This window comes from Lipotes vexillifer, unplaced genomic scaffold, assembly GCF_000442215.2.
Source record: "Lipotes vexillifer unplaced genomic scaffold, Lipotes_vexillifer_v1.1 scaffold604, whole genome shotgun sequence".
NCBI classification, from domain to species: Eukaryota; Metazoa; Chordata; class Mammalia; order Artiodactyla; family Lipotidae; genus Lipotes; species Lipotes vexillifer.
In genome coordinates, this window is record NW_006798979.1 from 702,857 (window position 1) to 718,462 (window position 15,606).

The 15,606-nt window shown below is 40.7% G+C and overlaps 1 protein-coding gene across 1 annotated transcript in view; it reads left to right on the plus strand.

The window, feature by feature from the left end:
- The window catches only part of CYRIA (CYFIP related Rac1 interactor A), a 58,676-nt gene that overhangs the window by 29,762 nt on the left and 13,308 nt on the right, over nt 1-15,606 (plus strand). Inside the window, exon 2 of the mRNA XM_007471207.1 lies at nt 3,174-3,253. Coding sequence (XP_007471269.1) covers nt 3,184-3,253 — 70 coding nt within the window. The 5' untranslated portion in view covers nt 3,174-3,183. The remainder of the gene's footprint in view (nt 1-3,173; nt 3,254-15,606) is intronic.

Below are 15,606 nucleotides of genomic sequence, written 5' to 3' on the forward strand. Positions count from 1 at the left end.
TTTTGCGATACGTGGGCCTCTCACTGTTGTGGCCTCTCCCGTTGTGGAGCACAGGCTCCGGACGCGCAGGCTCAGCGGCCTTGGCTCACTGGTCCAGCCGTTCCGTGGCATGTGGGATCCTCCCAGACCAGGGCACGAACCCCTGTCCCCTGCATCGGCAGGCGGACTTCCAACCACTGCACCGCCAGGGAAGCCCTATCTTAAATTCTTTTATTGAACAAGATCAAATACTAAAAAATAATCCTCACAGTGATTAACTAAGCCATCTCATTAGTAACATGGTTCATAGAAATGTATTTTGTATGCACTTAGGAGCTGTTTGAAAAGATTGGAGAGGCTCTGTCACGAAGAATGTAGCTGGGGGTGTAGTAAAAGCTCTTTGGGTGAGGGTCTTCCCAAGTGGAGCCCAAGGTCTAATAAAAAACAACCATGGTCTCTACCCAGTGCCCATCTGTGTGATGCTAACTCACTTTGCAGACCTTGAACCAGAATATACTTCCATGAATTCTTGTCCCATTGGAGGGGAGCGATAAGGATCTTTTTTTTTTTTTTTTCCATGAAGGAGATGAACTATGTCTGTGTTTGTTCAAGAAGCTTGTATTGAAATGCATGTTTTCTAGGTTCCATGGGACTGGACTTGATCCCTAATACTACATAATATCCTTTAATTATCAATTATTGTTCCAGACAGTTCCTGTTTGGGATGTGAGACATCTAGAGTACATCTAGAATATTTCCAGTTAGTTGACCTGGGTTGTTGTTAGAATCATGCTTCAAAATATTGGGCTGCATCAGCCAACCAGCTTAAGTAACATTTTGAACAGAACTCTGCAGCCAGCTAGTATTTGGCTGTATTTCCACGTGTGTTTATTTCAGTCTGTTACTAATTTTAAAGGCTTAGTGTATTTCCCACCCAGGCACTCTGACAGTAAAATCCTACACAAGTCAGACTTTTAGGAGGAAGCTAAATCCATTCAGGTCTCTTGTGACATGTTAATAGCACAAAGCTAGGGAAATTAAGAATATTTAACTTCCATTAAGGCATTTTATATGAAAGTCAGGGCTGCTACTAAACAGTAGAATCATCTTCCTACAAGAAGTGCCTCCGGGTCTGAGTTGGAATTGTTCATTAAACTGGAAACAGATTATTTCCTGGAGACCCAGGAGGATTTGCGAATGTTGCCCAGTGGCAGGGATGGGCTATACCAGTTCTGAGTTTTAATCTGACAGAACCTGTCTCATACAGGGCTTTGCTCAAAAATACCTTAAAAGAAAATGTGCATAAAGGCAGGGGAGGAAGAAAATGACAGAAAGAATAGGGACGATCCTTTTGGAAGAGAGAAGCATGGTGTTTGCCTCCTGTTGTGTGTGTGTGTGTGTGTGTGTGTGTGTGTGTGTGTCTGTGTGTGTGTACATGTCATACATGCCCAAACATTCATATATTCCAAGATAGGCAAGGTCTAAGAGGTATCTATTCCAACCTTCTGCCCAACTCATTTTTATAATATTTTTCAGGAGTAATATACCACATTTCTCCTTAAACACCACCAGTGACAGGAAACACTATTTCACAGGGCAAATCACCCAATATGCCGACAACCCTAATGGTTAGAAATTTTTTCACGACACTGAATGAAGATCTTCCTCATTATTTCCTCATTGGTTCTGGTTCTCTTCCCTAGAGCCACATACAACCTACCTCATTCATTTTCCATAAGAGAATTCTAAGTAAGTATTTGAAGGCTGTTAAGATAATTATCATGATGATGATGGTGGTAATTATCATGTAATGTGCCTTGAGCACTTCCTATAAGTACGGTGCTAAACACTTTATACTTTTATTCATTAATATTCATGATTGATGAAATAGATACATTTCAAAAATTCTTTTTCCAGATGAGAAAACTGAGACTTAGAGAGTAAAGTACCTTGCCTTGGATAACAGAGCTAACAGGAAACAGAGCTAGGATTGCAAACAGCCCTCCCTAAGCAGACTCTTTTCTACCTTCACGTTAGTGACTTATACCGTGAATGATGTCTGCAAGTGTATGAGTTATTTTCTCAGAAGGGGGGATTATGGAGACTAGATTATACCACCTTCTGCACTTAAGGGAACTGCTTGTTATGTATTTTCATGCACGTCATCCTTTTTGTATATTCCTCTTTCACCACATCTTTCTTAGAGTGGCATATCTTTTTAAATGCCTGTAGCAACATAAGTACTGTCAGAATCCATGTGGATAGAAAATTACATCCCTGCAGTTCCCTTTTACTGGTCCAGTGATTTTTCAGGTTGATCCTTCACAAGCTGAGGTGTCTGAATCATGAGTTAGAAAAATGCCTTCCAAAGAGCACAGCACCCAGCATCAAATCACGGCTCCGTAAATATGTGTAGAATAAATGAATGGACAGCAGCCTCCTGAAGAAAATGGTTTAATGTCTGGAGCTCAGAGCAGTAGAAATTGTGCTATTTACTTAAATAATAACTACCTTTTCCCTGTTTTTTCAGGTTGGGATTGCAGATGTGTAACAAATTTGTATCTCTCTGTAGACTTGATTCACCCTTGCAAATGCCTCAGGCTGCAGTTTCATTGAGAAAACTTTTTGGTCATTATACCTTTCCGTTTCTACACTTCATGAATTACCTAATTTCGTTACCATTGAAATGTCAAATTGCAAGAGCCTCTGACTTGCCTGGGAAACCTGACCCCTGTACAGGCTAAGAGGGGTTCCTGGGAGTATAAATCTGTTTTCTAAACTCTTTTCCTCAGGAACTTTAAGGAACTTACCTTTTTGGATAGGTATTTTAATAATGCCCTCTCTGTTCTGCTTGTCCATTGACATGGTATGTTCCCACATCCATGGAACAGAAACAAAGCGAAGCTGAAATATTAACCGTAAGGATTCAGGGGATTAGTGAAGGGGAAAGGGAAGAAATTTGTAGAATATACGTAAACTCTGCCTCCTATGACCAGAATACCTAATTCTTTGAATAAAAAATAGTTGCTAAGTTATCACTCATCACCTGGTATAAAGATACTTTCTATTGGGCCTTCTGGTGTAGTTATAGGCGTTCAGTGGTATTTATGCAAGTTATTAGAAAATGTCCAATCTTTTAAGAAGCTTGTCTTTTATACTGCTAATGGTATTTGGTTTTGTGTTGCCTCTCCTAGGTTTGCTGGGATGGGAAACCTGCTCAAAGTCCTTACCAGGGAAATTGAGAACTACCCACATTTTTTCCTGGATTTTGAAAGTAAGTTCCAAAAATTAAAAGGTTATATGAGAACTTTTCACTTTCTTTATAGCTTGTTGTTAGGGAAGTTATAAGATAAAGATTGTGTGTGGTACTTAAACCACATCCAAATGTCACTCTGCATTTCTCTGAGTCTTCAAAGATCATTTCCTTCTTTCTTTTCATACATTTTAAAAACACCCCAAAGAATATCTTTTTAATATGCCCAGGCTTTTCTTTGATTTTAGAAGCAATCAGTTATTGTAGGCCTAACATAAATCATCAACATGTATTTTCCTAATAATTTTCAAGATTTTTTATGTCATATTCCAAAGAAAAATAGTATACATAGTAACTGGCACAGATTAATATAGAACAGATATCACTAGACGTGAAAGAAAAAGTGATAATATACAATAAATGAGGCTTACAGATTTTGTATTTTTGACTCATCTCTCTCTGTTCTTTTATATTATTTGATAATACAAAACTGTTTCAGGAGTTTAAGATATAACTTTCATTTGAAAGGTTATTTTTCTTTTATCAAAAACTTTAAATTTTTTCCTAAGGCAAAATGACTTATGAATCATGACTAGATACATACAGAGATTCTTTCTTATCTTGTTTATTTTTTGATAGGATATATTTATAAATGAATGACACATTCATGTTTAATCAACTAGGCTCACATTTCTACACTCACTCTTGTGTCCTCCTCTTTTTGAATTGCAGTTCCACAATGCTAAGCATAGTTAAATGTCCTTTGTCCAGTAGTCATCTGTTACAAGCTTTAATCTGCTTTAAACTGTAATATTTCAAGTATTTTATTGATATTAAAAATAAGTTGGAACTTCCTTTCATACACATTAAACCTTCTAACAGAGATTTTCTAAGTAAATGCTAGAAGACCCTTCTAAGATACAGCAAACCAAATGATGAAAGCTCCTTGGATGTTTCTTTTTAAAATCCTTGATATGTCTAAAATACCTACTTGAAAAGGAAAGGTGTCCCCAAAGCTCTTGCATTCTGAGAAAGATTTTTACTGTAGATTATATTCAACGAAAGAGATCTCCCTTCTGATTTAACTTGGTTTGCTGTTGTTCTTGATATTTGACAGGGTTTGGCTGGATTTGATTGCGTGTGGTTGGTTTTGGTTGGGCTTGGTTGGGTTTAGTTGGATTTGGTTGGATTTGGTTGGGTTTGGTTGGATTTGGTTGGGTTTGGCTGGGTTTGGTTGGGTTTGGTAAGAGGTGCAGCTGGGAACTCAAGAGCCAGATTGAGTTGTTACTTCAAAAAGAATGGGCTTTTTTTACTTGTGTGACTTTTGCTACTCCTCTGTAATATACATATCTTTGTTGTTGTTGTTACAGGAAGATTTATTAATAACTTTAAAGAATTGTTACAAAATAAATTACCTATTATTCCAACACCCTAATTTTACTACTTTCATTTTTAATTGACCCCTTCCACTTCTTGTCGTATGCACTTTACACTGTTTCATTCAGCATGCACAGAGGCCCAAATGGTGGTAGAACACCCCATTCACTCACAACTTCAGGGACATATAAACACCTAGGGGAGTTACATGCCTGTTCTTTTTTGGAAGCCCTAAAGTCCACATGCATGTGTCTGTGCTTCTCACAACGACTACCAGAGTGACCCCATTTGCCTTTTTCGCTGTTCTCGAATTTTGGCTTTCCATGCTTCCACATAGAATAGGGTTGAGTCCTTTGTCAAGTCTAATATCAAAATCCTTTAAAGTGATAAGAGTAAAATCTACAGGAATTTAAAGCAGTAGTTTTCAACTGATGTTCTCTGGAGCAGCAGTGTTCTGAGGCGACATCTCAGGGGATCCCCTTCCCCACCACCATAGCAAAGGGGCTTCACTTCCTCTCTGCTACAACCCAAGGACTCTGATCTGCTCGGTCTTGTACTTTGGACATTTTCTTAACATGTTATTTACGGGAAGGTCATGGTGGCTGAAGAGAACATTTAAATATCTTGAATTTTGATAACAGCTTTTGGTACCAAAATTCCATTTGTAGATATACTCTAATTTCTCCAAGAGGGGGAAGTGTGGAATGGATTTCCATGTCTGGTGGCTCACTACTAGGACTAGAACTATAGTATTTAAGGAAAATATAAAACTATAAATTTATAGAAATATATAAAATCTTGTTTATTTCCCCCTCAATACCAAGAAGAGTAACATTATTTCACTGAGACTGTGGGCTGAAGGCTCACAGGGAATGATTGGGGACCTGAGGTGGGGACACAGATGTCTTTGGCTTTCTTCCTCCCTCTGCTTTGATTCCCTTAAGTGCTCATCACAGACAGCTTCCAGGAAGTGCTACAGCCATCGTTCTTTTCCTGATTAGAGAGGGAAGTCTTAATCATCTACAAACTAAGATGTCTCATGAAAAAAAAAAAAAATTGGTTTCTTGATCCTGCAAATCATATTTCCTAAAGTTGGCTTTCTAGAAAAAAGGATGATGGACTGGAAGGGTGGGGAAGATGCGCTGTGGTCATGATTTTTCCTCGAGTATATAAATTTCAGCTCAATACGGTAACAGTATATTGAGAATGGTTATGAGCCTTCGTGTAAGCCAGGGTGCCATCAGGGAGACAGAGCTAAACAAGAGCAGCCTTTGCCTAATGAAGCCCCAGGCAGGTGTGGAGGACAATACAGGCACACAGTTCAAGACAAAGTAAAATAAGGGGCTTAGGAGAGGCACGGTGTGGCCTGGGAGTAGAGGGAGAAAGCATACATCAAGTTTCAGGAAATGGATGACTACAGAAGGAATTGGGGAAGTCTTCTTGCGAAGGTGGCATTTGGAATGGACTTAAAACAATGAGTGTTTTTTCTACAGATCTAGAAGACTTTTCCAAAGAGAATAGTTGAAATCCCTGAGGGAAAACTAGAGCAGGCAAGAGCTTGAGGGGTTGGGAACTTCAGGTGTGCTTATACTTAAAGGGAGGTTGAGTAGTTAGAGGATCCAGGAGAGAAAGGCCACACTGGGGAGGAACCTCATCTTACTCAGTTGAGATTCCTGATGGCAGGGCTTGGGCCCCACCCAGTTTGGCGACCCAGCACTCAGCCCGCATTGAGCCTGGACTATTGGACGATGAATGAGCCTGAGTAACAGTTGCTGGCCATGTGAAGAAACAGAATAGAACAGGCTAGATCAGGCAGCCAGGAGACACAGACATTCAAGTAGGAGGGAGTGTAAATGGATTCAAATGCTAAGAGTGGTCAAGAAGGAAAAAGCTTGAAAAGGGGATGACAGATTGGGCAGTTAACTGCCCAACAGATGCAGGATTTATCACTTTGAGTACAGAGGCTGGATTACAAAAGCGTTAAGGAGTAAGAAGTAGAAGGAGGAAGGAAGGCTGAACAGTATACGGCAACAACTCAAAGGCATTTGGCACCTCTGCTTTGAGTGCTGAATATTCTTTTTGAAGTCACTCATGGAATATAATTGAACTGGGTCAAATAGATATAATTAGGTTGGGTCAAAATATAATACAAAGTTAGACACATCTGTCCTTAGGTTTTCCAGTTGTGTAGATCTGATTTAAATTTTTTGACCTTTGCAGCGGGTTTTACAGTTTATGGTCACATTTCTACACAATCACTTAACATCTTTTTATGGTTGTTTTTTCATCCCACTACTTTTGTCTTTCCATGAACAGAAGTTTTACATTTTGATGAAATGTCATTTTATCATTTTTTTCGTTTTTTACTAAGTTCATGCTATCTCTTCTTTAAGAAATCATGCCTATTCCACGGTCATAAAGATATCCTACTACATTTCCTTATGAAAGTTTTAGAACTTTAAGCTTTACATTTAGGTCAATGATCAATCCTTAACTAATTTTTGTGTATGTTATGAGAGAGGTGTTGGGTTTATTTTTTTTTCATGTGATATAAAATTATTCTAGCACAGGGAGATTGCTTTAATGCCCTTATCATAATGTAGTTAACTATAATATGTATCAGGCTACTTCTGGACCTTTTATTCTCTCTCATTGCTTTATTGATCCCTTTCACCAATTAATACCAAAACGTAACAACTAATAAGTCTTAAAGTCAGGAAGAGTAAATCCTTCAACTTTGTTCTTTCTCAAGATGTTTTGAGTATTCAAGCTCCTTTACTTCTCTAAATAATTTTATTTATCTTTTATAAGCCTTTAATGTCTACAGAAAATCTTGCTGGGATATTGATTATAATTACATAAAATCTAGGGATCAATTTGGAGAGAATTGACATCTAGGTAATATTGATTCTTCCCACCTATGAATATGGTCTATCTTTTCATTTGTTTAGATATTCTTTAATTTCATTCAGCAGTGTTTTATAGTTTTTCGAGGTCCCACATATCTTTTGTTAAATGTACCTTCAAGCCTGCCATATTTTGACCATAACAGCTTTCTTATGCTTAGTGTTTGCAATGGTATATATTTCCCCATTCTGTCTGCCTTTATCTTTATAGCGTGTTTCTCATAAACAACACATAGTTGGCCTAATTTTTTTCATCCAAGCTGATAATATCTACCTTTTTATTGGCATGTTTAGCCCACTTACATTTAATTACTGTTTGTATTTGAGTGTGTCTTGGTGTTGTTTCCATTTGTTCCATTTCTGCTCTTTGTTTCTCAATGTTTTCCTGCCTTTCGATTAAATCAAATAATTTTTAGTATTCTCTTTTGTCTTTTATGTTGACGTTTTAGTTATGCTTCTTGGTGCTTCCTTTAGAGATTATTATATACATCTTTAACTTATTGCCATCTGTCTTCAAAATGTATTCTTTACTTCATGAAGAATTTAAGAAACTTATCACAGTACACATCCAATCACCACCCTTCCACCCTTTGTGCTCTTGCTATATGTTTTGCTTCTATGTACATATGTTATAAACTCCTTATTACAATATCTTTTTTTTTTTTTTTGCGGTACGTGGGCCTCTGACTGTTGTGGCCTCTCCCGTTGCGGAGCACAGGCTCCGGACGTGCAGGCTCAGCGGCCATGGCTCACGGGCCCAGCCACTCCGTGGCATGTGGGATCCTCCCGGACCGGGGCACGAACCCGTGTCCCCTGCATCAGCAGGCGGACTCTCAACCACTGCGCCACCAGGGAAGCCCTACGATATCTTTTTTTAACTTTAAACTTGCTATAGTCTCTTAAACGTGTATATGTTTGTATTTGTAATCTTAATAGATCTTTTATATTGGTCTGTTTTTCTTTTTGGCGGTACGCGGGCCTCTCACTGTTGTGGCCTCTCCCGTTGCGGAGCACAGGCTCCGGACGTGCAGGCTCAGCGGCCATGGCTCACGGGCCCAGCCACTCTGCGGCATGTGGGGTCTTCCCAGACCGGGGCACGAACCCGTGTCCCCTGCATCAGCAGGCGGACTCTCAACCACTGCACCACCAGGGAAGCCCCCAGATCTTTTATATTTTCTCACACATTTTCTTATTCCAGTGTTCTCCATTCCTTCTGACATAACTAGGTCTCTTTGGTATTATTTCACTTCCCCGTGGAAAGGATTTGGATGCCATCTTGTGCTTATATCACACATGACTTATTCAGTATCTGGCATAGACCTGGGCATGAAGTATAAGCTTAGGAATTTTGATTCCTTCACTGATGCTAATTCAGTAACTATCTGCAGAACATCTCCTGCATCCTAGCATTAAGAAGGACCAGCAGAAGTGGGGGTGGTGTCTTAGTGGAGCAGAGAGGCATGGGGGGAAAGACATAGAGCACATAAATATAGGAACATTAGAAGAACATGAGCTTTTTTTCAAGGAGTATATAACTTTATTGGGAAGATCAGATGCAAACACATTGAAGAGACAGTAGGGCAGGTAGCAGAGAAGTCTGTAACAGGTAGAACAGAGAGCAAGTGATGGGCTGGCCAAAAGAGGTACAGGTTCTAGGCTGGGCCAAAGATGTGTTTCTTAGAATATAGCAACTGAAAAATGATTTTCTTATAAGAAAAACCAGCCTTTATGAGCATAATAGGAATGCCAAAAACAATAGTGGTGGTTGATGGGGAAGGAGGTGGGGTTAAGAGGGGAATTCTAAAGCTTCCAAACCACTGTCCTCTCAGAAAGGCTCTGAATATTTTGACCTGTTAGGACTACAGTCTCCTACTCTTTAAAGCAAGGGAGGGGGCGCTGTCAGAGTAGGCGATCATCTGGGCTTTCGTTGTTGACTCAGGCCACTTCCTGCTGCTACTGGTCTCTTCTTTCATCTCTCCCTCTCTGGTACCCTCACATCTGCTGAGGTTGTTCACAGGAGGCTAGATAATCTTAGAAGAGTAAAGGAGGAAAATAAAGAATGTTTTTGGTCACTTTACAAATGAAACAACACAGACAAAAAGCAAAGGAACAGAACAGACCTGGGAAGGAATTTGTTTATGCCATCGTAGGGATTCATTCTCAAAGATTCTTTCAGTTTCTAGCACTTTTGCTTTTTAAGCGCTTTTCATCTGTCAAACATCCTCATTACGATCCTGCAGGTCATAGACCCCACAGCAACATACAGGGAGGAGACGGGGCTCTTGTTAGCTTCCCTCCCTTTACCAAGAATTAATATGAGACCCAGAGGGGTTAATAGGCTTTCCCTGAGGTCTCATGTTTAGTGAGTGGTACAACTGATGGTAGGATCTGGGTCTCCAAAACTATATCCTTGGAACTCCCCCTTCCCCCATGACATCCCAGGGATCTCACAGCATGTGAATGAAATAAAAAAGCCTTCAAGTATCTTAACCCTCCCTGTTCTTTGCAGTCCCTCATCTGATTGTTCCTTGGGAAAGGGCTCTGGCATGTGATGACTAATGCTCCTGTACAAATAAATATGTCAGCCAGTCACACTTACTTGCATCTTCCAGTGGACCTCCACAATTTTACTTTGTTTCTGTAAGCAGTTAGTATTGTGCTATAAATCATTTCCATTTTACGTGCCCAAATTTTAATATTAGACAGTTATGTTTCTTAGTTTATCCCGAAGGGGCGCGGTGTGGGGAAGTGAGGAGGTGGGTGGGGAAGAAGGGCCATAGATTTAATTAATGGCTTTGGCAGATTCTTTCTGCTGTACCTTTCTTCTGTGTTTACACAACAACCAGTGGGGTACAGAGCTAGGGATGTATCCTATTGATGAAATGCCGGGGCTTCCTTCGAAGCCAAAGACATCTCCAAATAAATTGTGTCTTCTCACATTATCTTTGGTTAATTTGTTTGATTCTCTGTCAGCTTTTCCACACAGTACTGAATAGGTTGTTAGGAAAAGGTGTGTGGGTTCCCGGTGCTTGTAGAGACAGGGCTGTCCTTGGCTGATTTGCAGAGATAAGAACCCTTTGATTCGACAGCCCTGCTCTGGGTTGAACCCTGTTGCCTTGCCCTGGGGTATGTTCACCAAAAGGTGTTCGTTCCTGACAAACAAAGCCCATGGCCACCCTCCTCTCCATCAGCACAGTGGAATGCCAAGCGTTCTGCTTTCAGTAAATACCACAGTCCTCCACTGTGAAACCTCTACCTGACCCTGGTGACTCCAAAATGCTGACAGTGAATATCCACTGTCACTAGCAAATTGACCTAAAGGAGGATAAATAGATCCCCTGTAAACAGAATGAATACTGTTTAACGTTCTTAATTGATAAGATGGTACTTTTCCATTAAAAATTCTAGGCACTTGGAATTCAGCAAGTTCTTGACCATAAATATATGTGTTCAAGGTCACAGTGCACATGATACATTTTCATCCTTTCTACAATAGCAAGTCCGGAATAGGGGGTTTAAATCATCACCCGGGGAAAAGCCTGGATAGGCTCGTTCCAGGGCTCCTAGAAGTGTTGGTTTCTGAAATTGCCTGTGTAAATCACAGGAGTTTTTAACAGCTTCATCGTTAGACAGGAACAGCCCAGCTTTCTGTAACCATCCTCCTTAATTCTGATGAAATAACTGGTGATGATTAGAAATTTAGAATGTGATTCTTAGAAAAAATATCACCAAATAATTCACTGACTGCAACTGGAAATAACGACCCATTTCCATCATTAATATTACTGGAGTGCATTTGAGTGTGCGTGTGCGTGTGTATACCTTTGACTAAAGGTCAATCTTTGTGTTAAAAATAGAAAAACAAAACCCATAATTCAGAGTTCCTGTTCACTCAGCAAATGCTTTAGGAGGTTGCTGACAGGTTAAATGTAGTAACCTTTTCAATCACTAATTCTTCAAGATCTTTTCCAAGATGTCTCTCCTTGACATCCGAAGAGACAGTACATTTTAAAAACACGGTGACCAACTGAACCTGAATCTGGAGAATGCCAAAAGTATAGACCCCAAAGCCTCTCAGAGGACTACTCCAAAATGACAACAGCCTTAGAATTGGGAGAATAAACATTAAATGGAGTTTTTCACTCATCAAATATTCTATTAATGTGTTAACCACACTGAGGAAACGTTGACGCTGTAGATAAATGATGGAAGATTTAAAAACACAATGTTAATGAAGATGTGAATAGCCAATCTGATTGTAGGTCAATGCATATTATCTTCATGGTAATAGAGAGACAGGCAGCACTGTTAAAGGAGAGACAGGACAGAAGAGAGGATCTAGAAGTAATAGGATCTTCATTTCTTTTGCTGCTTCCCACAGCCCACGTTCTTTGTCACCTGGTCAATTTCCTCATTGAGTCATGACATGTTTGGTGAGTGTCTCCAATGGGTAGGGCATATGGGAGCACTAAGGACAAGGATACAGACCCTGTCTCCAGAGATCTCAGAATTCAAAGACAAGCAGAAAAACCATCACAAAACCATGTGAGAAGTATATTTAAATCATATGTTTCAACTACTCAGCACATTTTTCTACCAGCATCTAGTGCGTGCCAGGCGCTGTGTTAGGTCCTGGAGATACAATATCAAATGAAACATACAAGGCCTGAGTCTTACAGGCTAAAAGATCAGATTCTCACTAATGAGTCCTAAGTGTCTGATCATTTAGCTGGGGGATCAAAGTGGGATGAATCATGAACTTAGGGATTTGGGCCAATACCAAATGTCACTCAGGGTTACACAGTCCTCTTCCCATTTGAAAAAAGAAGACAGACAGATTAGGGCTTCTCCCAGTTGGTACTCTGTACCTCAGAAGTTGATGCCACTTGTGATTTGAGTCCCCTGAGACTCTTACAGCTGCCTGGCCCAGAAGACGGGGACTGTGCTGCTGGCACCAAGGGCTTAATTATTGGCTGGAAGAAAAAGTGACTTCAGTTCCATGACAGAGGAGAGAGGAAAAAACTAGGGCTTGCAATAAGCCTAGCAAATTATGGAAGAAAATGAGCCAATGCATTTCTAAGTCAGAATCATTCCCAAAGAAGGAATGATGGCTTGGATTTCTCCCACCCCTCCCTACCGCATCCCTGTCGAACGGGGCCACATGAGAAACATTTCCAATAGGACACTAGGCTATCTGCCAAAAGAAACGTTTTCCCAGAGAGGGAGGCTGGGGACTGAGGGTCCTGTTTCACAGATCACTCTGGCTAGCAGGAGGGAGTTACTGCAGGCCGGAAGTGATTCACCATAGCCCCCAACTCCGCCACCTCTGGGAGAGGAGTGGTATCGTCATCCAGCTCTTTGTGGTCACATCAACGTCAGTGTGAATTTGTATTAGAAAGTGTCACTTCGCCTGGGATGGAGAGATGCTTGTCTATCTGTGGCCGGTACCACTTTTAGGCCACTCTACTGGAAACTGTCTTACTCTTGAAGCACTTAAGAAAGGCCTCTATTTTTATTTTTTTTTTTATTTTTTTTTTTTGCGATATGTGGGCCTCTCACTGTCGTGGCCTTTCCCGTTGCCGGACGCGCAAGCTCAGCGGCCACGGCTCACAGGCCCAGCCGCTACGCGGCTCACGGGCCCAGCCGCTACGCGGCATGTGGGATCCTCCCAGACCGGGGCACGAACCCGTATCCCCTGCATCGGCAGGCGGACTCTCAACCACTGCGCCACCAGGGAGGCCCAAGAAAGGCCTCTATTTTTAAAAACTGAGTTTGATATCTTTCTCCTTTGGTGTTTCAGTAACCGTCAAAAGAATGGGGGCTTTTTGTTTTTGTTTTTCCAATGCTCTTCTTTTAGACCACTTAGCTTTAATTCTGTTTTGTTTAAAACTTATCAAGTGGTGACTTGCTAAGATGGAGTCATATGACAGCCAAGATTAGGAGCCTTTTCTGTTCTCTTAAGTGCCTTCCTCTCTCATACTTCTTTGTATTTATATTCAAATAGACTTACCTCTCAGAATCTTGGTCCCAGACTCTCTTTTTCTTTTCCTTCTCAAATATAAATCTCTATAGGAAATTATCTTTGTGTTTAGCTTGTGAGTTTTTGATACATTCATCCAAAGGGGAAAGGATTTGAGTCAAGAGTATCTGATTTTTTGTTCTCTAGGACCTTTGCATTTTTGTCATATGTTTTCTTCCCTGACTTTCTTCTTACTTGGGAATTGCCAGCCTTACCCTGGAATTCTGTTCATTGAAACGTGTCCCTCAGTTACAGGCTTCCTAGCTTGTGGGTTTTAGGTTTCTCTTTAAGACGCCATATTGCTTTGAGAAAAGTTTGGGAAAACAGGAAAAGCTGAAATATATAGTGTATTGTGACAAACATTTTACCTGAGACAACTTACCAAGTGTTTGAGGGAAGCAGGAGAAGGGTAGCAAAGGATAAAGGGGGAACATGTTTCTTTCTCTCCTCTGCTTCCCAGGCTGGATTCAACAATGTAACCTGGCGGGTCCCTTTCCTCTTTCAAGTCCAGCCATTCTTGGGCCACCTGCCAAGTCTTCCTCCTGCTTTTCATGGACGCCCTCCCTTGGGGCTTCCAGCCAGCCAGCTCCAGTCCCAGCCCTTACATGGAGCAGTTTCCACTTCTCCCAGACCACACTCATCTCTCCCTTCTCTGCACCCTGGTGCACGTGTACTTTAGTCCCTCCTCACCCGCTAGTTGAAATCCGTCTCATTTGTAGAAGGGACAGGTTGCAGGGTTTCTGAGTAATCTCTGAGGGCCTATGATTTCTTTTCTTTTAAAGAGAATTACTGTGCACTGGTGAATTTCACCCTTCATTTCCTAGGTAACTCCACCAATTTCTTAGGCCTTAGCAGGATCTGAGAAATAAAATGATCTAAAAATCTCCATGGGCATCACTTCTCGGAGGTCTGGCCTCGCATTAGTATAGGTCCAGCAGATGGTGACTGAAGCAGGAGCAACCACATCTGGCCCACTTCTACTCTGATACTCAGCCTTTCTGAAGACCCAGTTGGCATGGTCAATGCCTCACTTAAAAATCACCTATTTTGTGAATTCTGTTTTTTCTGACCCCCACCAAGATTAGTCAAAACTGGGATTTGATCTGGGTAATGTTAGACCATGTATGACTCCATCCCACCTTTCTTTAGTGAGGTCCGCTGGGAGAATTCAGAGCCTTAGGACTTGGATTTTTGAAAACAGATTTTTAGGAGATGACATCTATCCCCTTTCTCTGTTAGCAGTGCCTTCGTTTTAGATGGAGCTTAATTTCCTAACTAGCCTGGGCAAGAAACCTATTTTCTAGGCATTGTGAGATAAATAAAACCCAATCTTTACCACCGTTCAACTTCCACCCACTAGCCCCCCACAAAATACTCCTGCAGACAAGAGCAAACACTGGCTCCAGCCAGGAATGTAAACAAGTAGGAATTCACTGAGGGGCTAAGGGGATGTTTCTGTGGCTGTTTGAATGCGTTCTTCATTATTTAAGCTTAAATGTGTTACTTACTTTTGTGGATAAATTTCATGGTTAATACCAAAGATGAACAGTACAGGAGCCTTTAAAATGAACTCCAGGCACTTCTTGAGTTCATGTTCAAAGAGAGACCCCAAAGCTTTCTACAAATCATTGTGTTCCGGAAAGATACATCTCTGTCGTGGCTCTGAAGGATTCATCATCTAATATTTTAAGCTTTTGTAGTATGGACATGTAAGGGAGGCTGTTTTCCTATCTATACTGAGATTCACAGACTTTCAGTCATAACAGAAATATTCAATAGCTTCTATTAAAAGTGGATCCCAACAGTTAATGTTTATTCTTCCTATCACCCACTGTACCACTTGGCACGTAGTAGGTATGCAAAAAATGTGACCTATACAAATAAAGGAGTGCCTGCAATGATTCCAACACGCTTTGCTTAATGTGTGTGAAATATTGATGACTATTTTGAACTGAGTAATGGGCAGAATTTCTGTTAGTTTTCCTTTCTTAACACCTTGTTACGTTAAAGAGTAAATACTAAGCCTGCAGGAGTTAAAATAGGATTGTCTAGCAGGTAGAACTGAATGCCGA